General features: G+C 37.2%; 1 protein-coding gene across 2 annotated transcripts in view; it reads left to right on the top strand.

The window, feature by feature from the left end:
- The first annotated feature begins 951 nt into the window (after nucleotides 1-951).
- LOC120880260 (dimethylaniline monooxygenase [N-oxide-forming] 3) overlaps nucleotides 952-14,944 on the top strand; it is a 29,342-nt gene continuing 15,349 nt past the window's right edge. The window contains exons 1-3 of one of the 2 annotated variants that reach the window (XM_040263531.1): nucleotides 952-1,056; nucleotides 1,913-2,050; nucleotides 12,880-13,068. In XM_040263531.1, the coding sequence (XP_040119465.1) occupies nucleotides 1,919-2,050; nucleotides 12,880-13,068 (321 nt within the window). In that variant the 5' untranslated portion in view covers nucleotides 952-1,056; nucleotides 1,913-1,918. Of the gene's footprint in view, nucleotides 1,196-1,912; nucleotides 2,051-12,879; nucleotides 13,069-14,944 lie in introns of both variants that reach the window. The other variant, XM_040263532.1, reaches the window with a different exon arrangement.

The following is a 14,944-nucleotide window of genomic DNA, read 5'->3' as shown; positions in this document are numbered from 1 at the left end:
ATTTTCAAATACATTTATATCCTCTAAGTTTGTGACAGTTGAGCAAGAAATAGTAGTAGTGTAGATCTTCATTTGATTAATGAATAAAACAAGAATTGAAGAGGCTTAATGACTTAACCAATGTCACACTGCTGTAAGTGACTGAACTAAGATCTGAGGTGTTTCTGACTCTCCACTTTACTATATTTACTTAAGAGATGAGGATTACCACATCCAAAAGACATAAAGAGCAATTTCTCCAGAGTTAAATGTATGTCAGTTTATTTTAAACATTCTTTGCTTAATGAGAATAATTGAGATATCAATTTTAAAATAATTGAAGTATCATAATTTTAAGGAACACGATTAGTAGGAAAACAATTTTTACAAACTTCAATATACCTCATGACTGGGAGTTAGGTATAGTTTACTTAGTCTTATGACTAACTAATTTTACCTGGTACAAATGAATCAATGTATGGAATTTGATCTTTTCCATGACAACACAGTAGCCAGAATCAATAAAAGACATTTTTGAAAAATCTAACCTTTGACCTCAAAGGTCAAAAGAGAGAATAGGAAGAAAGAGAGAAAACTCATCATCACTGCAGGGACCAAAAAATCTCAGTTAAGCAACTAGTTTTCAAGAGTATTGGAGGGAGCAGGGGTGGGGGGCTACTATGAAATACCTACAGAAGAATTAGAAATGAGAAAAATAAAGTAAACTTTAAATAACACATCATAAAATGGAGCAGAAAACTGCAGAGTCATCTATCTGGGACAAGTGCCTGAGTCCCAGGCCAAAAGTCCAGGATTGTAAGCATTAGATTGGGTTTGCTAATGGAAAGCAGGGACTGGGTGGCCAATAGCTTGGAGCAGAGACCAACTCTCTGGGGGCATGGATGTTGCCTCACATGCTGGAAGACCCAGAAGCAAGTTCCTCTTTAAGAGTAGCTCCTCCCATTTTCCAATACCACCCTCCTAGAGTATTGGTTCAGGGAAGTATTTTTTCTTTCAAACTGCTCAGACGTTTTGGACAAGACTTAAATCTACAGAAAAGAGGAAGATCACCAAAAGGTAGAAAAAGAATGATACTGCAATGATTTGAGAGGGAGGGGAGTGGGACTGGTAAATGGAGGAGTATGCTACATTTATACCAAAAATGGCCAAAATGAGAATGACAGATAGTTCAACAGAGATCTTTTTTTTCTGAGCAGTAAGGATTATAATTTTTGTTATCCAAATCTACTTTTCTGTGTAGCTATGTGATTTTGCCTAAAAAAAAAAGAAAAGAAGAAGTAACAGTAGGGTCTAAAGATATTGTCAGGAATAGGAAAAGATTAGGAAACAAATTTTTAGAACAGAAGTTAAGGGTAGTAGCTAGTGAGAAGTTATTTTTAGATAAAGAGATGATTTTTATTTTATTTTATTTTATTTTATTTTTTACATCTGCCACTTCATTTATTTTTTTATTTGCAGGAGGAGTTGAAATAAATTTTAAAGGTATTTTCATTCCCCCCCCAAACATGAATCATTCAAGTAAAACCAACTTAACTATAGAAATGTTGCAAAGATTTTTATTTTTAATTGAGAAGGTTAAGAACATTACTAGAGGAAGAAACAGGTGACTATCTGGCATACTGAAATACAGATGGAACCAGACCTTATTCTTCATCAAGCCTTACGTAAAGTAGAAAGAAGGAATGAATGTGTGTGTGTATGTATATACATACACATACATATGTCTCTTCATATATACATATGGGAGTGGGTATGAGTATATGTACATGAGTGTATATATATATGTATGTGTCATATATACATATATACTTACACACATATATTTGTTTCTTTTTCCATATATGCATAACAGTTTGTGGGAATAAGTGTGTGCGTATGTGTTTTAGTTGTGAATCTCTGGGCCTCTGCACAGGCAACCATGGTGAAGAAAGTGGCCATCATTGGAGCAGGCATCAGCGGCCTGGCCTCCATCAGGAGCTGCCTAGAAGAGGGACTGGAACCCACCTGCTTTGAGAAGGGTGAAGATGTTGGGGGCCTGTGGAAATTCTCGGTGAGTGGGACATCACTGCAGCAGACTGGGGAGTGAAGGCGGAAGTGTGCGAGAACACGTTGCTTGAGCACAGGCTGTCATGGCAGCTACACTTGCTCTACAAAGCTTAACATCAGTAGCAGGTGGGAAAGTAAATCCCTTGCTTACTTCAGAAGTAAATGGGATAGTGAGCTGGTCAGTGTCTGTGTATAGAACTCAACCCATAAATCATTAATAAGTGAGCCACTTGGGGATAAAATCCATGGTCAAATATTGGTTAAGTTTATGTAACAGAATTACATGAGCTAATCATTTAAAAAGTGATGGTTCTTTCCATTCATTTGTTCAGTTTCTGGAACAACCTCTTAGAGATTCAGACCACAGATTTTAAGATTTCAGGTGCTGACTTTTTTCTTGCCAAAAATACATAATTCTTGAGATTGCTGCAAGAGGAACCAAGAAGAGGACACACTGATTTGAAGTTGTTCAGTGACTTGTTGTTCAGTCACAAGTCGTGTCCAGCACTTTGCAACCTCATGGACTGTAGCTTGTCAGGCTTACTTCTATGCATTTATATTAAGGATTCTATCAGCAGGTATGCTTGTAAGCTGCTGTTAGATCTCTTCCTGTGTTGTCTAACAAGTATATCATCAGGTGTGGCGGCTTCCCTGTGCCCCAACTCTCTCCGTATCTACAACCTTAGGAATACTGTCTGGTTAAGCCTACTCCTGTTTTCTTCTTCTTCTGATAAACCATAAATACATAGGAACACAGGAAGATCAATAACCTCATTTTTTTGTTTTTACCATGCCACACAATATGTGGGATTTCAATTTCCAGGATCAAACCTGTGCCCCCTGCATTGGAAGCATGAAGTTTTAACCACTGGATCACCAGAAAAGTCCCCAGTAACCCCTTTTAAATCACTATTCCCTCTGCAAGTACAAAATTAGTGTTAAATTTTATACCTTAATAGAAATGTTATGTTTAAGAAGAAAGTGTCTATGATGGCTCTTTAAATATTATCAATATATGAGAATTGTTCTTATTAATATAGATATTTTCTAGGTTTCAAAGAACTCTTTTTGAACCACCCAGTATCGATTATTTTAAAACTGGAGTGTAATTGCTTTACAATGCTGTGTTAGTTTCTGCTGTACAACAACATGTATATGTATACATTTATCCCCTCCCTCTTGAACCTCCCACCCACCCCCATCCCACCCCTGTAGGTCATTGCAGAGCACTGAGCTGAGCTCCCTGTGCTATACAGCAGCTTCCCAGTACTGCGGAGCTCAGTGTTTGTCACTGGAATGTGCTGACAGAATTTCAGATTAGCACAGTGAAGGCTGATAGGGCTGTCTTATTAAGTAATGTCTATATACCAAACACCTTTCTCATTTCATTCAATCTATATAATATATAATAATCCTATAAGCGAGGTATGAATTTTTCCCTTTTACAAATGAATCTGAAGCTTAAAAGAAAAAAAAAAAGGTAAATAGCTTGTGAATGGCAAAGACAAGACTCCAATTCAGTCTGACTTGCATTTCCAGTTTGAATTCTTAATCCCTTAATAAATTGCCAGGTGCCATTTCAACAAGTGGCCTGTTGAGCTGGCAGGTCTTCTACCCAGTGATCTTAACCAGATCCTCACATTCACACTTACTTTGCAAAGCATTGTTGAAGGAAGACACTGCTGATAAAGCTTTTGAGAGCAGCTGCCTCTCCTGTTGCTCAAGAAAGGCTTTAAAATTTGAACTTGGCATCATGGATGGATAAACTACTCACCTACAAGCATGATGTACTCTTCAAGAAAAACAAAAATTACCCCAGAGGATGGAACCTCAAACCCAGAAGCTGGAGCCTTGAGACACAAATGCTTATTTCCCAGAACTTGAAACCTAATGAAACTTACCCTTCTGGATTCCAAAATTGCTTGGGACTGATGACTCCTTTTTTTTCCTTCCATTTTCTCCCTTTTGGAATAAGAATGTTTGTTACTGGTACACTATGACTGTCTCATCATTATATTTTGAAATAAGATAACTTATTTTCTAGCTTGACAGGTCCAGAAATAGAGAATTCTGTCCCAGGGTGAATTACACTGAGTCACTTTGATACCTGATTCAGATAGTTTAGATAATGAGATTTAGAATTATTGAGCTGATGATATATAAGTGAGAGTTTAAACCTGATTTAATGCTGCAGTGGATTGAGACTTTCGAGATGCTGAGATGAAGTGAATGTATTTGACATGTGGGATAAATGTGAATCCTTAGTGGCCTGACAGTGGACTGTGATAGGCTATTCCAACAATGGGCCCCTCAAAGATATCAGGTCCTGATCCTAGAACCTGTAAATATTCCTAATGAGGGGAAAAGAAGATATTTACAGGTATGATTAATGTTGAGATGATGAGATTATCTTGGATTATCTGTGTGGGGCCAAAATGCCATAACATCTATCCCTAAAAGAGAAAGGCATGAGACTTCCCTGGTGGTCCAGTGGTTAAGAATCCACATTTCATGGGTTCGATCCCTGGTCAGGAAATGAAATATCCTACATGCCAGCCCTGGGGCAACTAAGCCCACACACCTCAATGAAAGATCCCACATACCACTACTAAGACCTGACACAGCCAGGAAATAAAATAAACTTTAAAAGAGAAAGAGAGAGAAAGGCAAAGAGAGATTTGACATACAGAAACAAAAGAAAAAAGGGAATATGACTTTATCAGAAAGAGAGATATGAAGATGCTATGCTATGACCGAGAAGGAGACATTAGTCAAGGAATACTGGTGGCCCCCAGATGCTAAAAAAGCCAAGGAATGCTGGCATCCAGCAGGAGCGGGAAGAGATAATGAATCTCCCCTAGAGCCTCTGGAATGGACTTGGCCCTGCCAACACTTTGAGCTAGGCCCAGTGATGCTGGTTTTCAACTCCTGGCCTCTGGACTCATGAGGGAATAGATTCCTGTTGCTTTAAGCTGTCAGGTTTGTGGTAACTTATTATAGAAGCCACATGAAACTAATACAGTTGATTATTCAGAGTTCCCTAATTATTTCACCTCCGTGGGAGGACTTGAAGATGCAAATGATACTGTGACTTGCAGTGTTTCTCAAATACCTCTATGAGTCTGTAGCAGTATACCTAGAAATCACATTATAGGATTATACTATAAAATCAAGTTAAATTTTGTATTTTCATTACAGTTAGTTTAAAAAGTCAGCATTTTACATTTTCTAAAATCCAATCATTAGCTAAGTGTAAAACAAATAATAATAATAAAACCACAGGGACTTCCCTGGTAGTCCAGTGTTTAAGAATCCACGTTTCCAATGCAGGGGCCATGGGTTCGATCCTTGGTCGGGGAATTAAGATTTTGTGTACTGCATAATGCAGCCAAATTAAATAAAAAAAGGAATGTGCACATAATTCAAACTTTTGTAGCTTTTTCCTACAGCACTTTCTTAGGTCCTTCTATTAATAGTTCCTTCTTCTAACCCAGATCTAAAGGCAGAATGATGTATTTGCCTCACCTGCTTTGATCACTGAGAAAATACTTTATGACTAGGCTGCAGGTCTACGGAGAAGGTCTTTCTCAGGAGTTCCACAAACAACATGTCAACAAATTTCCTAGATTCTGGCCTGAAGTATCATGAATAAAGTCTCCTTTTTCTGGGCATGCAATCTTTTGCTCACTTCCTCTGATTTTTTTTCTAGCCTATGTATCAATTTGATCTTTAATATTTAGTCTCTCCTTGTGTTGACTATAATCACTGTCAAGCATCCTCAACTCATCCAAAGCTGTGAATTCCTCTACCTTCGCCTCCCACATGCACTCTAGCAAGGGAATAGTAGAAAACTCTCATCATATTTCAAAATCACATTGCTTTCTGATGCAGATTTGGCAACTAATCTACCACTGAATTACTTTTCAATAGCAAGGCCTCAGACACATTGGCTTTTAATGTGATTGGAATATTCTAATATGACACTAAAAATTTGTATTCTAGGGACCTGACATCTTTGAGTTATATGAGCCCTAATTAAATTTCTAGTGCTCAGTGCTTTTCATTATGAACTAGCAACTCTACAAAGAGATCTACAGTTTGATCTTTCATCAAAGGGAAAATCATTTCAGATAGAAAACAATGTTAATTTTTTTAATCTATATGTTAATTTTATTTTATTTCATTTTTTAATTTTACTTTACAATACTGTATTTGCCACACATCAACATGAATCTGCCACGGGTGTGTATAGAAAACAATGTTAATTTTTTTAAGGAAAGAAAAAATGTTTTTCTTTGGAGTCCCTTTTAGAGTTTTTTTGACTCTTTAAATTTGAAAATGCAATCTTATGAACTGACTAATATTTACACAGTTGTTTTCTGTTTGTTTTGGTTTTTTACGGATCATAGATTTGGTCAAACAGTAACTTAGCAAGCATTGCATCTTGCACTTTGGTCTGTCGTTAGTTGATATACAACAAACCCTGTATTTTAAAAAGATGACATATGCCTTATTTTCAAGTGCCGATGGAACATTTCTAAAACTGATTCTTAAGTCAAAAAATACTCAAATTTTTTGGAAAAGTATGTAAGTAAAATGAAATCCTCAGTTGACAATACAATAAAATAGAAATTTATAACAAAATGAAGATGGAAAATACTGCCTCCAGGAAATTAAGTTCTCTCTTAAAGATCTAATGTTCATCGCAGCACTGTTTATAATAGCCAGGACATGGAAACAACCTAGATGTCCATCAGTAGATGAATGGATAAGAAAGCTGTGGTACATATACACAATGGAGTATTACTCAGCCATTAAAAAGAATACATTTGAATCAGTTCTGATGAGATGGATGAAACTGGAGCCAATTATACAGAGTGAAGTGAGCCAGAAAGAAAAACACCAATACAGTATACTAACACATATATATGGAATTTAGGAAGATGGCAATGATGACCCTGTATGCAGGACAGCAAAAAAGACACAGATGTGTATAGCGGACTTTTGGACTCGGAGAGGGAGAGGGTGTGATGATTTGAGAGAATGGCATTGAAACATGTATAATAACATGTAAGAATCGAAATGCCAGTCTATGTCTGATGCAGGATATGACACGCTTGGGGCTGACGCGCGGGGATGACCCAGAGAGATGTTGTGGGGAGGGGGGTGGGAGGGGGGTTCATGTTTGGGAACGCATGTACACCTGTGGTGGATTCATGTCAATCTATGCCAAAACCAATACAGAATTGTAAAGTAAAAATTAAAAATAAATAAATAAATTTAAAAAAATAATAAATAAAATAAATAAATAAAATAACACTGAAAAAAATTAAAAAAAAAAAGATCTATTAATTAATGTTCTTTTAGAAGTTTGGACTCAGTAAGACAAATGATAACTCAAAAAAGAGAAAATAGAATGGATGAAAAATTATCAACTGCTGACTATCTGATTTTATACCATGAAGGATATCAATTGGAAAATGGTTATAAAAAAATACAATAATTCAATGAGGTGGATGATCACAAAATTGCCAGACAAAAATCAATAGTTTATATATGTTGTAGGGTTAGCAGACCAGCTTGGCTCTTTTCACACTAAAGCTGGTCCATTTTATTTGATCTATGTTTTTAATTTCAGTCCATTATTTTAAAACCAGGATATTTCACATAAAAATCTAAGGAAATGTCTTTTTTTGAAAAGTCAGAAAATCAGGTAACCCTGGATCTCCTCTTACTCTAATATGTAGCCTCTTTAGGCTGAGTTTGAATTCTGTGTTTTATCATGTTCATTTTTGATTCATTTCTTGTAATTTTCTCAAAAATAAATAAATTTATACAATTTATTTTGACTGGTGCTACATAAAAACAATAATCCCTTAGAATTTTTGGAACAGATTCATTTACAAAATTTTCCATTTTCTCTTTTTCCTATAGTCATATCATTCTTTTTGTTTAATTAACCTTCATGTCTATATTATTACAACCATGTAAATATCATTGCTAAGCTGCTTAGTGGATTCTGATTATACTTTCTTGATTAACTTTTTGTTTTCACTGGCGTTAATAACTGCCTTGTGGTCTTTGTTGATTTAATTTTACAATGCTATTCTATTTCACTCCCCAACCTCTCCCACATAATTTTGACTCTCCTCTGAACAGTTAAATATATGAGGTGTTTCACTGGCTTAATTCTTCTCTTAACTGTCTCTTAAAGACACTCTTCTGGATTGCTTCCCTTCTCTAGGCTAACCACACTGCTATTATCCTGGGTAACCCTGTTTTCTGAAAACTTAATCTTCCTACTATTTTTTAATTCTCTCATTTTAGAAGAGTATATGAGAGTACCTCCTTGGCAGTTTTCTATGAAATTAAAATATATGAAGTAAAAGACTGTAGACCTTGAATCTTATAAGATCACTATTTGATCTGCGACTTACCACATTCTTAACTTTCCGCTTTCTTTGATCTGGTAAGTCAGTTATCACTCATCCATCTGTGCTCTACTTTCAAAATATTGTTTTTGTTTCTTGTTTGCTTTCACTTTTTTTCCCTGTGGGTTTATACCTCTGATACCTTTACAGTAATTTTAGGGGTGTGTGCATGCTAAGTCACTTCAGTCATGTCTGACTCTTTGCAAGCCTATGGACTGTAGCCTATCAGGCTCTTCTGTCCATGGAATTTTCCAGGCAAGAATACTGGAGTGGGTTGCCATTTCAAACTCCAGGGGATCTTCCCAACTCTAGAACTGAACCTAGGTCTCCCGTATCTCCTGCATTGGGAAGAAGGTTCTTTACCAATAGCACCACCTGGGAAACCCAATTTTAGAGGAAAAAGAGTTAAATACATCTGCATAATCTTTCATATGTAATCAGAAGGTTGAGTTACTTTAGTAATTTTAAAACAATAGATAAAGCTACTTCCATAGATAAGCAAGGTTGCTTCTTTTTTGATCACTTGTCCCCCCCCAAAAAAATAATTATATTTGAAAATGTCATTTATGATCTTAGTCCTCCTCTTATGAACTTCTCATATGATCAACTTAAAAGGATCAGTCTATACACATGGACTCTGAGATACACTATAATACCAAATAGGAACAATAAGATGTTCATAACATATATATTTTTTTTAATAGCAAGTCACAGATGATGTGATTAGCTGATGCTGCAACTCCTTTTTCAGTAACCATGGCCCTTGGAGAACCTAAGAAAAACTAAACACCAATCAGCTCAGCATTGCTAGGGAAATTCATTATCCTGGAACAGCCCAAATTGCAAAAGCACCTCAAATCTGTCTCAAGGGTTTGCATCATTTTATTATATAAAATTCCTCCTTTGTTGTTACATAATTTTCCTCAACTTTGCCTTGCTCCAAAACTTTACCTTGGACTTTGTATTAGTTTTCTATTTCTGCATAGCAAATTACCACAAACTAAAGCAGCCCAGGGACAGGGGAGCCTGCTGGGCTGCCATCTATGGAGTCGCACAGTCAGACACAACTGAAGCGACTTAGCAGCGGCAGCAGCAGCAAAGCAGCTAACAATATTTCTTTATTACGCTCAGTTACCCAGATCAACGGACTTCCCTGGTGGCTCAGATGGTAAGAGCGTCTGCCTGCAATGCAGGAGACCCGGGCTTGATCCCTGGGTTGGCACGATCCCCTGGAGAAGGAAATGGCAACCCACTTCAGTAGTCTTGCCTTGAAAATACCATGGACGGAGGAGCCTAGTGGGCTACAGTCCATGAGGTTGCAAAGAGTCGGACACGACTGAGCCACTTCACTTTCACTTTTCACTAACACAGATCAGAAGTACAGCATAGTTCAGCTAGGTTCTTTGGTTAGGGTTTCATGAGGTCAAAAATTAGGTGCTGCCTGGGCTGGGCTCTTATCTGGAAGCACACGGACAGAACCTGCACACTACAGGGTGGTGGCTGAATTCAGTTCCTTGTTTTTTCAAGATTAAGGTCTTTGTTTCCTTGCTGGCTATAAATGGGATTCCTTTCAACTCCTAAAGGCTGCCAGTATTGCTTGGCATATGTCTCTCTCCATCTTCAAAACCAGGAACCAGCTGAATTCCCCTCATGTTTTGAACCTCTGACTTCTGATACCAGCCAGAGAAAACTCTGCTTGTAAAGGGATCATGTGATTCAATAATACTTAACAACATAGTCAGAGGAGTGATATAATATTTACAGATTTCATCCATACTCAAAGGGCAAATGACTACACAAGGATGAGATACACTAAGGGTCATTCTTAAAATTCTGTCTACCATATAGCTCATATTACCAGTTGAAGGAAAATACGAAATTCTTGAGTGAAGCATGTCAGCCAAACTTAAAACTCTCACTCTGTCCAGGGAGATCCTCTCCCATTTTCTCTGGGAGTTCTTAATATTTTGAAATGTTTTTTCTGTAAGTAATACTAGACTACTAAGTGTTCAGGTCACTCTTTGACATCTAGCATAAATAGGACAAGACAAATATCCAGAATTACATAGAGAAAAACATAAAATCATGCTAAGACCCAAGGAGTACCCCATTTGGCACAGCTTAATCTCTAGGTCTCTTTAGGAGCAATACTCAGTCTTTTAGCTTCCCTTCCTTGTCCCTCCGCTCTTTCTAAAATTGTCTCTGGGATTATGCAGAAATAGAAATTATATGACCTTGTGGTGAAGCAAAGCCAAAGTTTCCCAAATTCAAACACAGTCTTGGGCTGTCCTCTGAATCCTCTGGTCTCCTGATGTTCCTATTGTAGGTGATTACCCTTCATGCCTATCCTTCAGTAATCTTCAACCAAAAGCCAGTTAATGAACCTGGAACTGTCTTCCCTTAGCTGTCAGGGGTTGATGAAACTCCTAGGTGAACAGACTCCACTTATCAGGTGCAGTTTGCTGACTGAGTCCCTGACCCAAATGGTCCATTCTTCAGCTCTACTAAAATACCACTTAGCTGACCCCAACCCTTGGCAACTCTCTGGCAAACTAGCTACGAAGAGTCTCAGATGACTTCTGCATCCCCTTTGGGAACAAGCAGGAACTCTTATGTTTTATTCAAACTGAATGAGTTCAAGAGAGCTAAACTAAGGTCTGAGCTTTTCTTAATCATGTTACCTCTTCCTAATCACTGCTACTTGACTCTTCAGTGCCAACCCTCCCCAACCCAGGTTGTTTTGGGGAGCCTTTGAAGTGATATCTTACCAGAATTCCAAATGTGAAAACAAATTCCCTCTGCCCTCGAGTTTTGCTCAATCTTTCTAACATGTCTGGTTGGTCGCTCAGTCGTGTCTGAATCTTTGTGACCCCATGGACTGCAGCATGCCAGGGTTCCCTGTCTATCACCAACTCCCGGAACTTGCTCGAACTCATGTTTATTGAGTCAGTGATGCCATCCAACTATCTCATCCTCTGTTGTCCCCTTCTCCTTCTGCCTTCAATCTTTCCCAGCATCAGGGTCTTTTCCAATGATTCAGTTCTTCATATCAGGTGGCCAAAATATTGGAGCTTCAGCTTCAGCATCAGTCCTTCCAATGAATATTCAGGACTGATTTCCTTTGGGATTAACTAGTTTCATCTCCTTGCAGTCCAAGGAACTCTCAATAGTCTTCCTCAACACCACAGTTCAAAAGCATCAGTTCTTCTATGCTCAGCTTTCTTTATGGCTCTCACACCCATACATGACTACTGGAAAAACGATAGCATAGATGGACCTATGTTAATTTCAGAACTTTAGCCCAAAGAATAATGCTTAGGATTTAAGTAATCTCCTTTTCTGCCTCTATTCCCCTTTCTCCTTATTCCGTTCTTTATTCCTTTCTTTATTCAGTGAAAAAAAAAATTTTCTTTTCACTGTGGTAAATAAACCACAATAAAAATTTACCATGTATCTATTTTAAAGTGTCCAGTTCTGTGGCATTAAGTTCATTGACGTTATCATACAATCATACCACCATCCCTCCCCAAAACATTTTAATCTTCCCAAAGTAAAACTCTGCAGAAATTAAACAATTTGACTCTCAATTCCTCCCTCTCCCTGGCCTCAAGCCACCACCACTCTCTTAGTCTCTGTGAACGTGATCACTCTGGGTATCTCAGAAAAATGGAATCATACAGAATTTGTCTTTTTGTGACTGGTCTACTTTATTCAGCATATGTCCTCAGTGTTAATGCATATCACGGCATGTATCAGACCTTCCTTTCTTCTTAAGACTGAATAATGTTCCATTGCATGTATACATCACATTGCCTGTCCATGATCATGAGCTGGCATATTGAAATCATGCACAAGTAAGTTTTGGGAAATACTATCACTGTAATTAATGGTTCAAAGCAACAAAATTAATCCAGTTATATATTCTTAAAAGGACATGATGAAATTGAGAATCTGTTTCCCTTACCTTAGAAAAGATGTGAATAAAGATATATTTTTCTTTTTTAATATAAATTTATTTATTTTAATTGGAGGCTAATTACTTTACAATATTGTATTGGTTTTGCTATACATCAACATGAATCCACCACAGGTGCACACGTGTTCCCCATCCTGAACCCCCCTCTCTTCTCCCTCTCCGTACCATCCCTCTGGGTCGTCTCAGTGCACCAGCCCCAAGCATCAGTATCATGCATCGAACCTGGACTGGTGATTCGTTTCACATTCTAAGTTCCTTTGATTATCATCAAATAATTTAAGTGAAGTTAATTTATGCCTCATCTTATTGCATTTACTTTTGGAAAAGACCAACCAAAAATGAGTGATAATTATTTGGGGCTAGTCCTGACCATGATAAATATACTCATTTACAAACTCTGATCCATTTAAAATGTTTCTTTCACAGGACCATGTAGAGGAAGGCAGGGCCAGCATTTATCAGTCAGTCTTTACCAACTCTTCCAAAGAGATGACATGTTTTCCAGACTTCCCATTTCCTGATGATTTTCCTAACTTTATGCATAACAGCAAGCTCCAGGAATATATTACTATGTTTGCCAAAGAAAAGAACCTCCTGAAATACATACAATTTAAGGTAAGATATTATTTTAAAAAAAGTTATTGGGGGTGTAACTGTGAGGAATTCTATATTACAAGATCCCCATTTGTTCCTTTCACTATCTCTTTCTCAACTGTAAGCAATTTTAATAGTATGGCTTCTTTGACCCTAGATTTAGAAAGCACACATTCCTCTTAAGAATATGTAGGAATTTTTTTTTAGTTATTTTTTTATTTTTGTTTTTTATTTTTTTAATATAAACTTATTTATTTTAATTGGAGGTTAATTATTTTACAATATTGTAGTGGTTTTGCCATACATCAACATGAATCCGCCACAGGAAATTTTTAACTATACATAGTTCTTGGATCAAAATGCCATAAACTTAGAAATAAGAGCAAAGAGAAAAATGCTTGGGTAAACATGAATTTATAAATTAAGAACTCATTATTCCTAAACAATTTACAGGTCAAAAAAAGAAATTGCAGGGGAAATTTTTAAATATTTAGAGCTAAATGATTATTTAATTTTGATATATCAATATTTATGGAAAGTAGTAAGCACAAAAACTTTTATGAAAATTATAAGCTTAAATGTTTATGTCAGAAAATAAGAAAGATTTTCTAGGTGATCCTTAAGTATACTAACATATGAGAACTTACACTCTGGATATAGATGATATCTTTCATTTTGAGACAATAACACTAAAAATAAAATGACAAGGAAGTACATTAGGAAATTGCTGTTACTACAAAAATTATTGGCCACCAGATTATTTACTACATGTTCTACGTAGCTCTTGTAAACTATAATTCAATTGTCAGAGCTCCAAAAGGAATCACTCTTATACTGCAGAGAATACTGGTCATACACAAGGAACCACGTGGAAATAAAATTTAATAAAACATATAGATAGGGGCCTCCCTGGAGGTCCAGTGGATAAGAATCTGCCTTGCAATGCACACCAGTTCGATCTCTGGTCTGGGAAGATCCCACATACAAGGGGCAGCTAGGCCCAAGAGTTGCAACTACTGAGCCCACATGCCACAATTACTGAAGCCTGCACGCCCTAGAGCCCGTGCTCTGCAACAAGAGAAGCCGCCACAATGAGAGGCCTTCATACCACAACTAGAGAGTAGCTCTTAATTTCTAACGCTGAGATGCCATATGATTCTATGATCATTTGGCAAAGTTGGAAAGTCTTTCTATGTTTTGATGATCTGAGAAAGGTGGCCTTCTTAATCTAGCAAAGAGACCATTAAGGAAGCTGCCGGGTTAATTTCACTCCGATAATGACAAAACCCTGATAGGGTTTGATATCAGTGCATCTTCACAAAACTCAATGACCATACAAGTACAAAGTTTAAAAAAAAAAAAAAATAGAATCCTCTTTTCTTGAAGGCCTACTGTAATAGACACTATGGTCACATTTCTTTCTCCCTTATATCCCTTGATATTGTTTATGGAAATTTTCCCCTGAGAAGCCATCTGTTCCAATTTATAGGGAGTGTCCATGTTATGAAATAGTGAAAGTTACATGATTCATTTGGGGAGGAAACTTGTAACTCTTGGCCAGTTGGCATCATCTTCAAACCTACAGAGAGAAATGCAATAGAACAACAACCCTGCAAGCGCTTTTAACTCTGCCTTCAGTTCTCAGTCCAGCTCATTCTCTTACTTTGTTAAGAAACAGTGTGGTATAACTGGGACAAAGAAGAAAAAGAAAAGCATGTTGTCACTTGAGTGAGACTGCCTCAGAAATGTTATCAAGTCAGGGTTGGGTGTTTCCCGTCCTTTGGAAGAGAACAGTCCTAAATAGTACCTTCCTCATCATGTAGCAGGCACTGTGATTGAGATCAGCTTCCTTGGCTGACTTTTTGTCAAGTGTAAATTTGACTTCAAACACATAGCA

This window comes from Oryx dammah, unplaced genomic scaffold (genome assembly GCF_014754425.2).
Source record: "Oryx dammah isolate SB20612 unplaced genomic scaffold, SCBI_Odam_1.1 HiC_scaffold_21, whole genome shotgun sequence".
Classification (NCBI taxonomy): Eukaryota; Metazoa; Chordata; class Mammalia; order Artiodactyla; family Bovidae; genus Oryx; species Oryx dammah.
The sequence above is the reverse complement of the archived record's forward strand: the minus strand, read 5'-3'. Positions and strand labels throughout refer to the sequence as shown.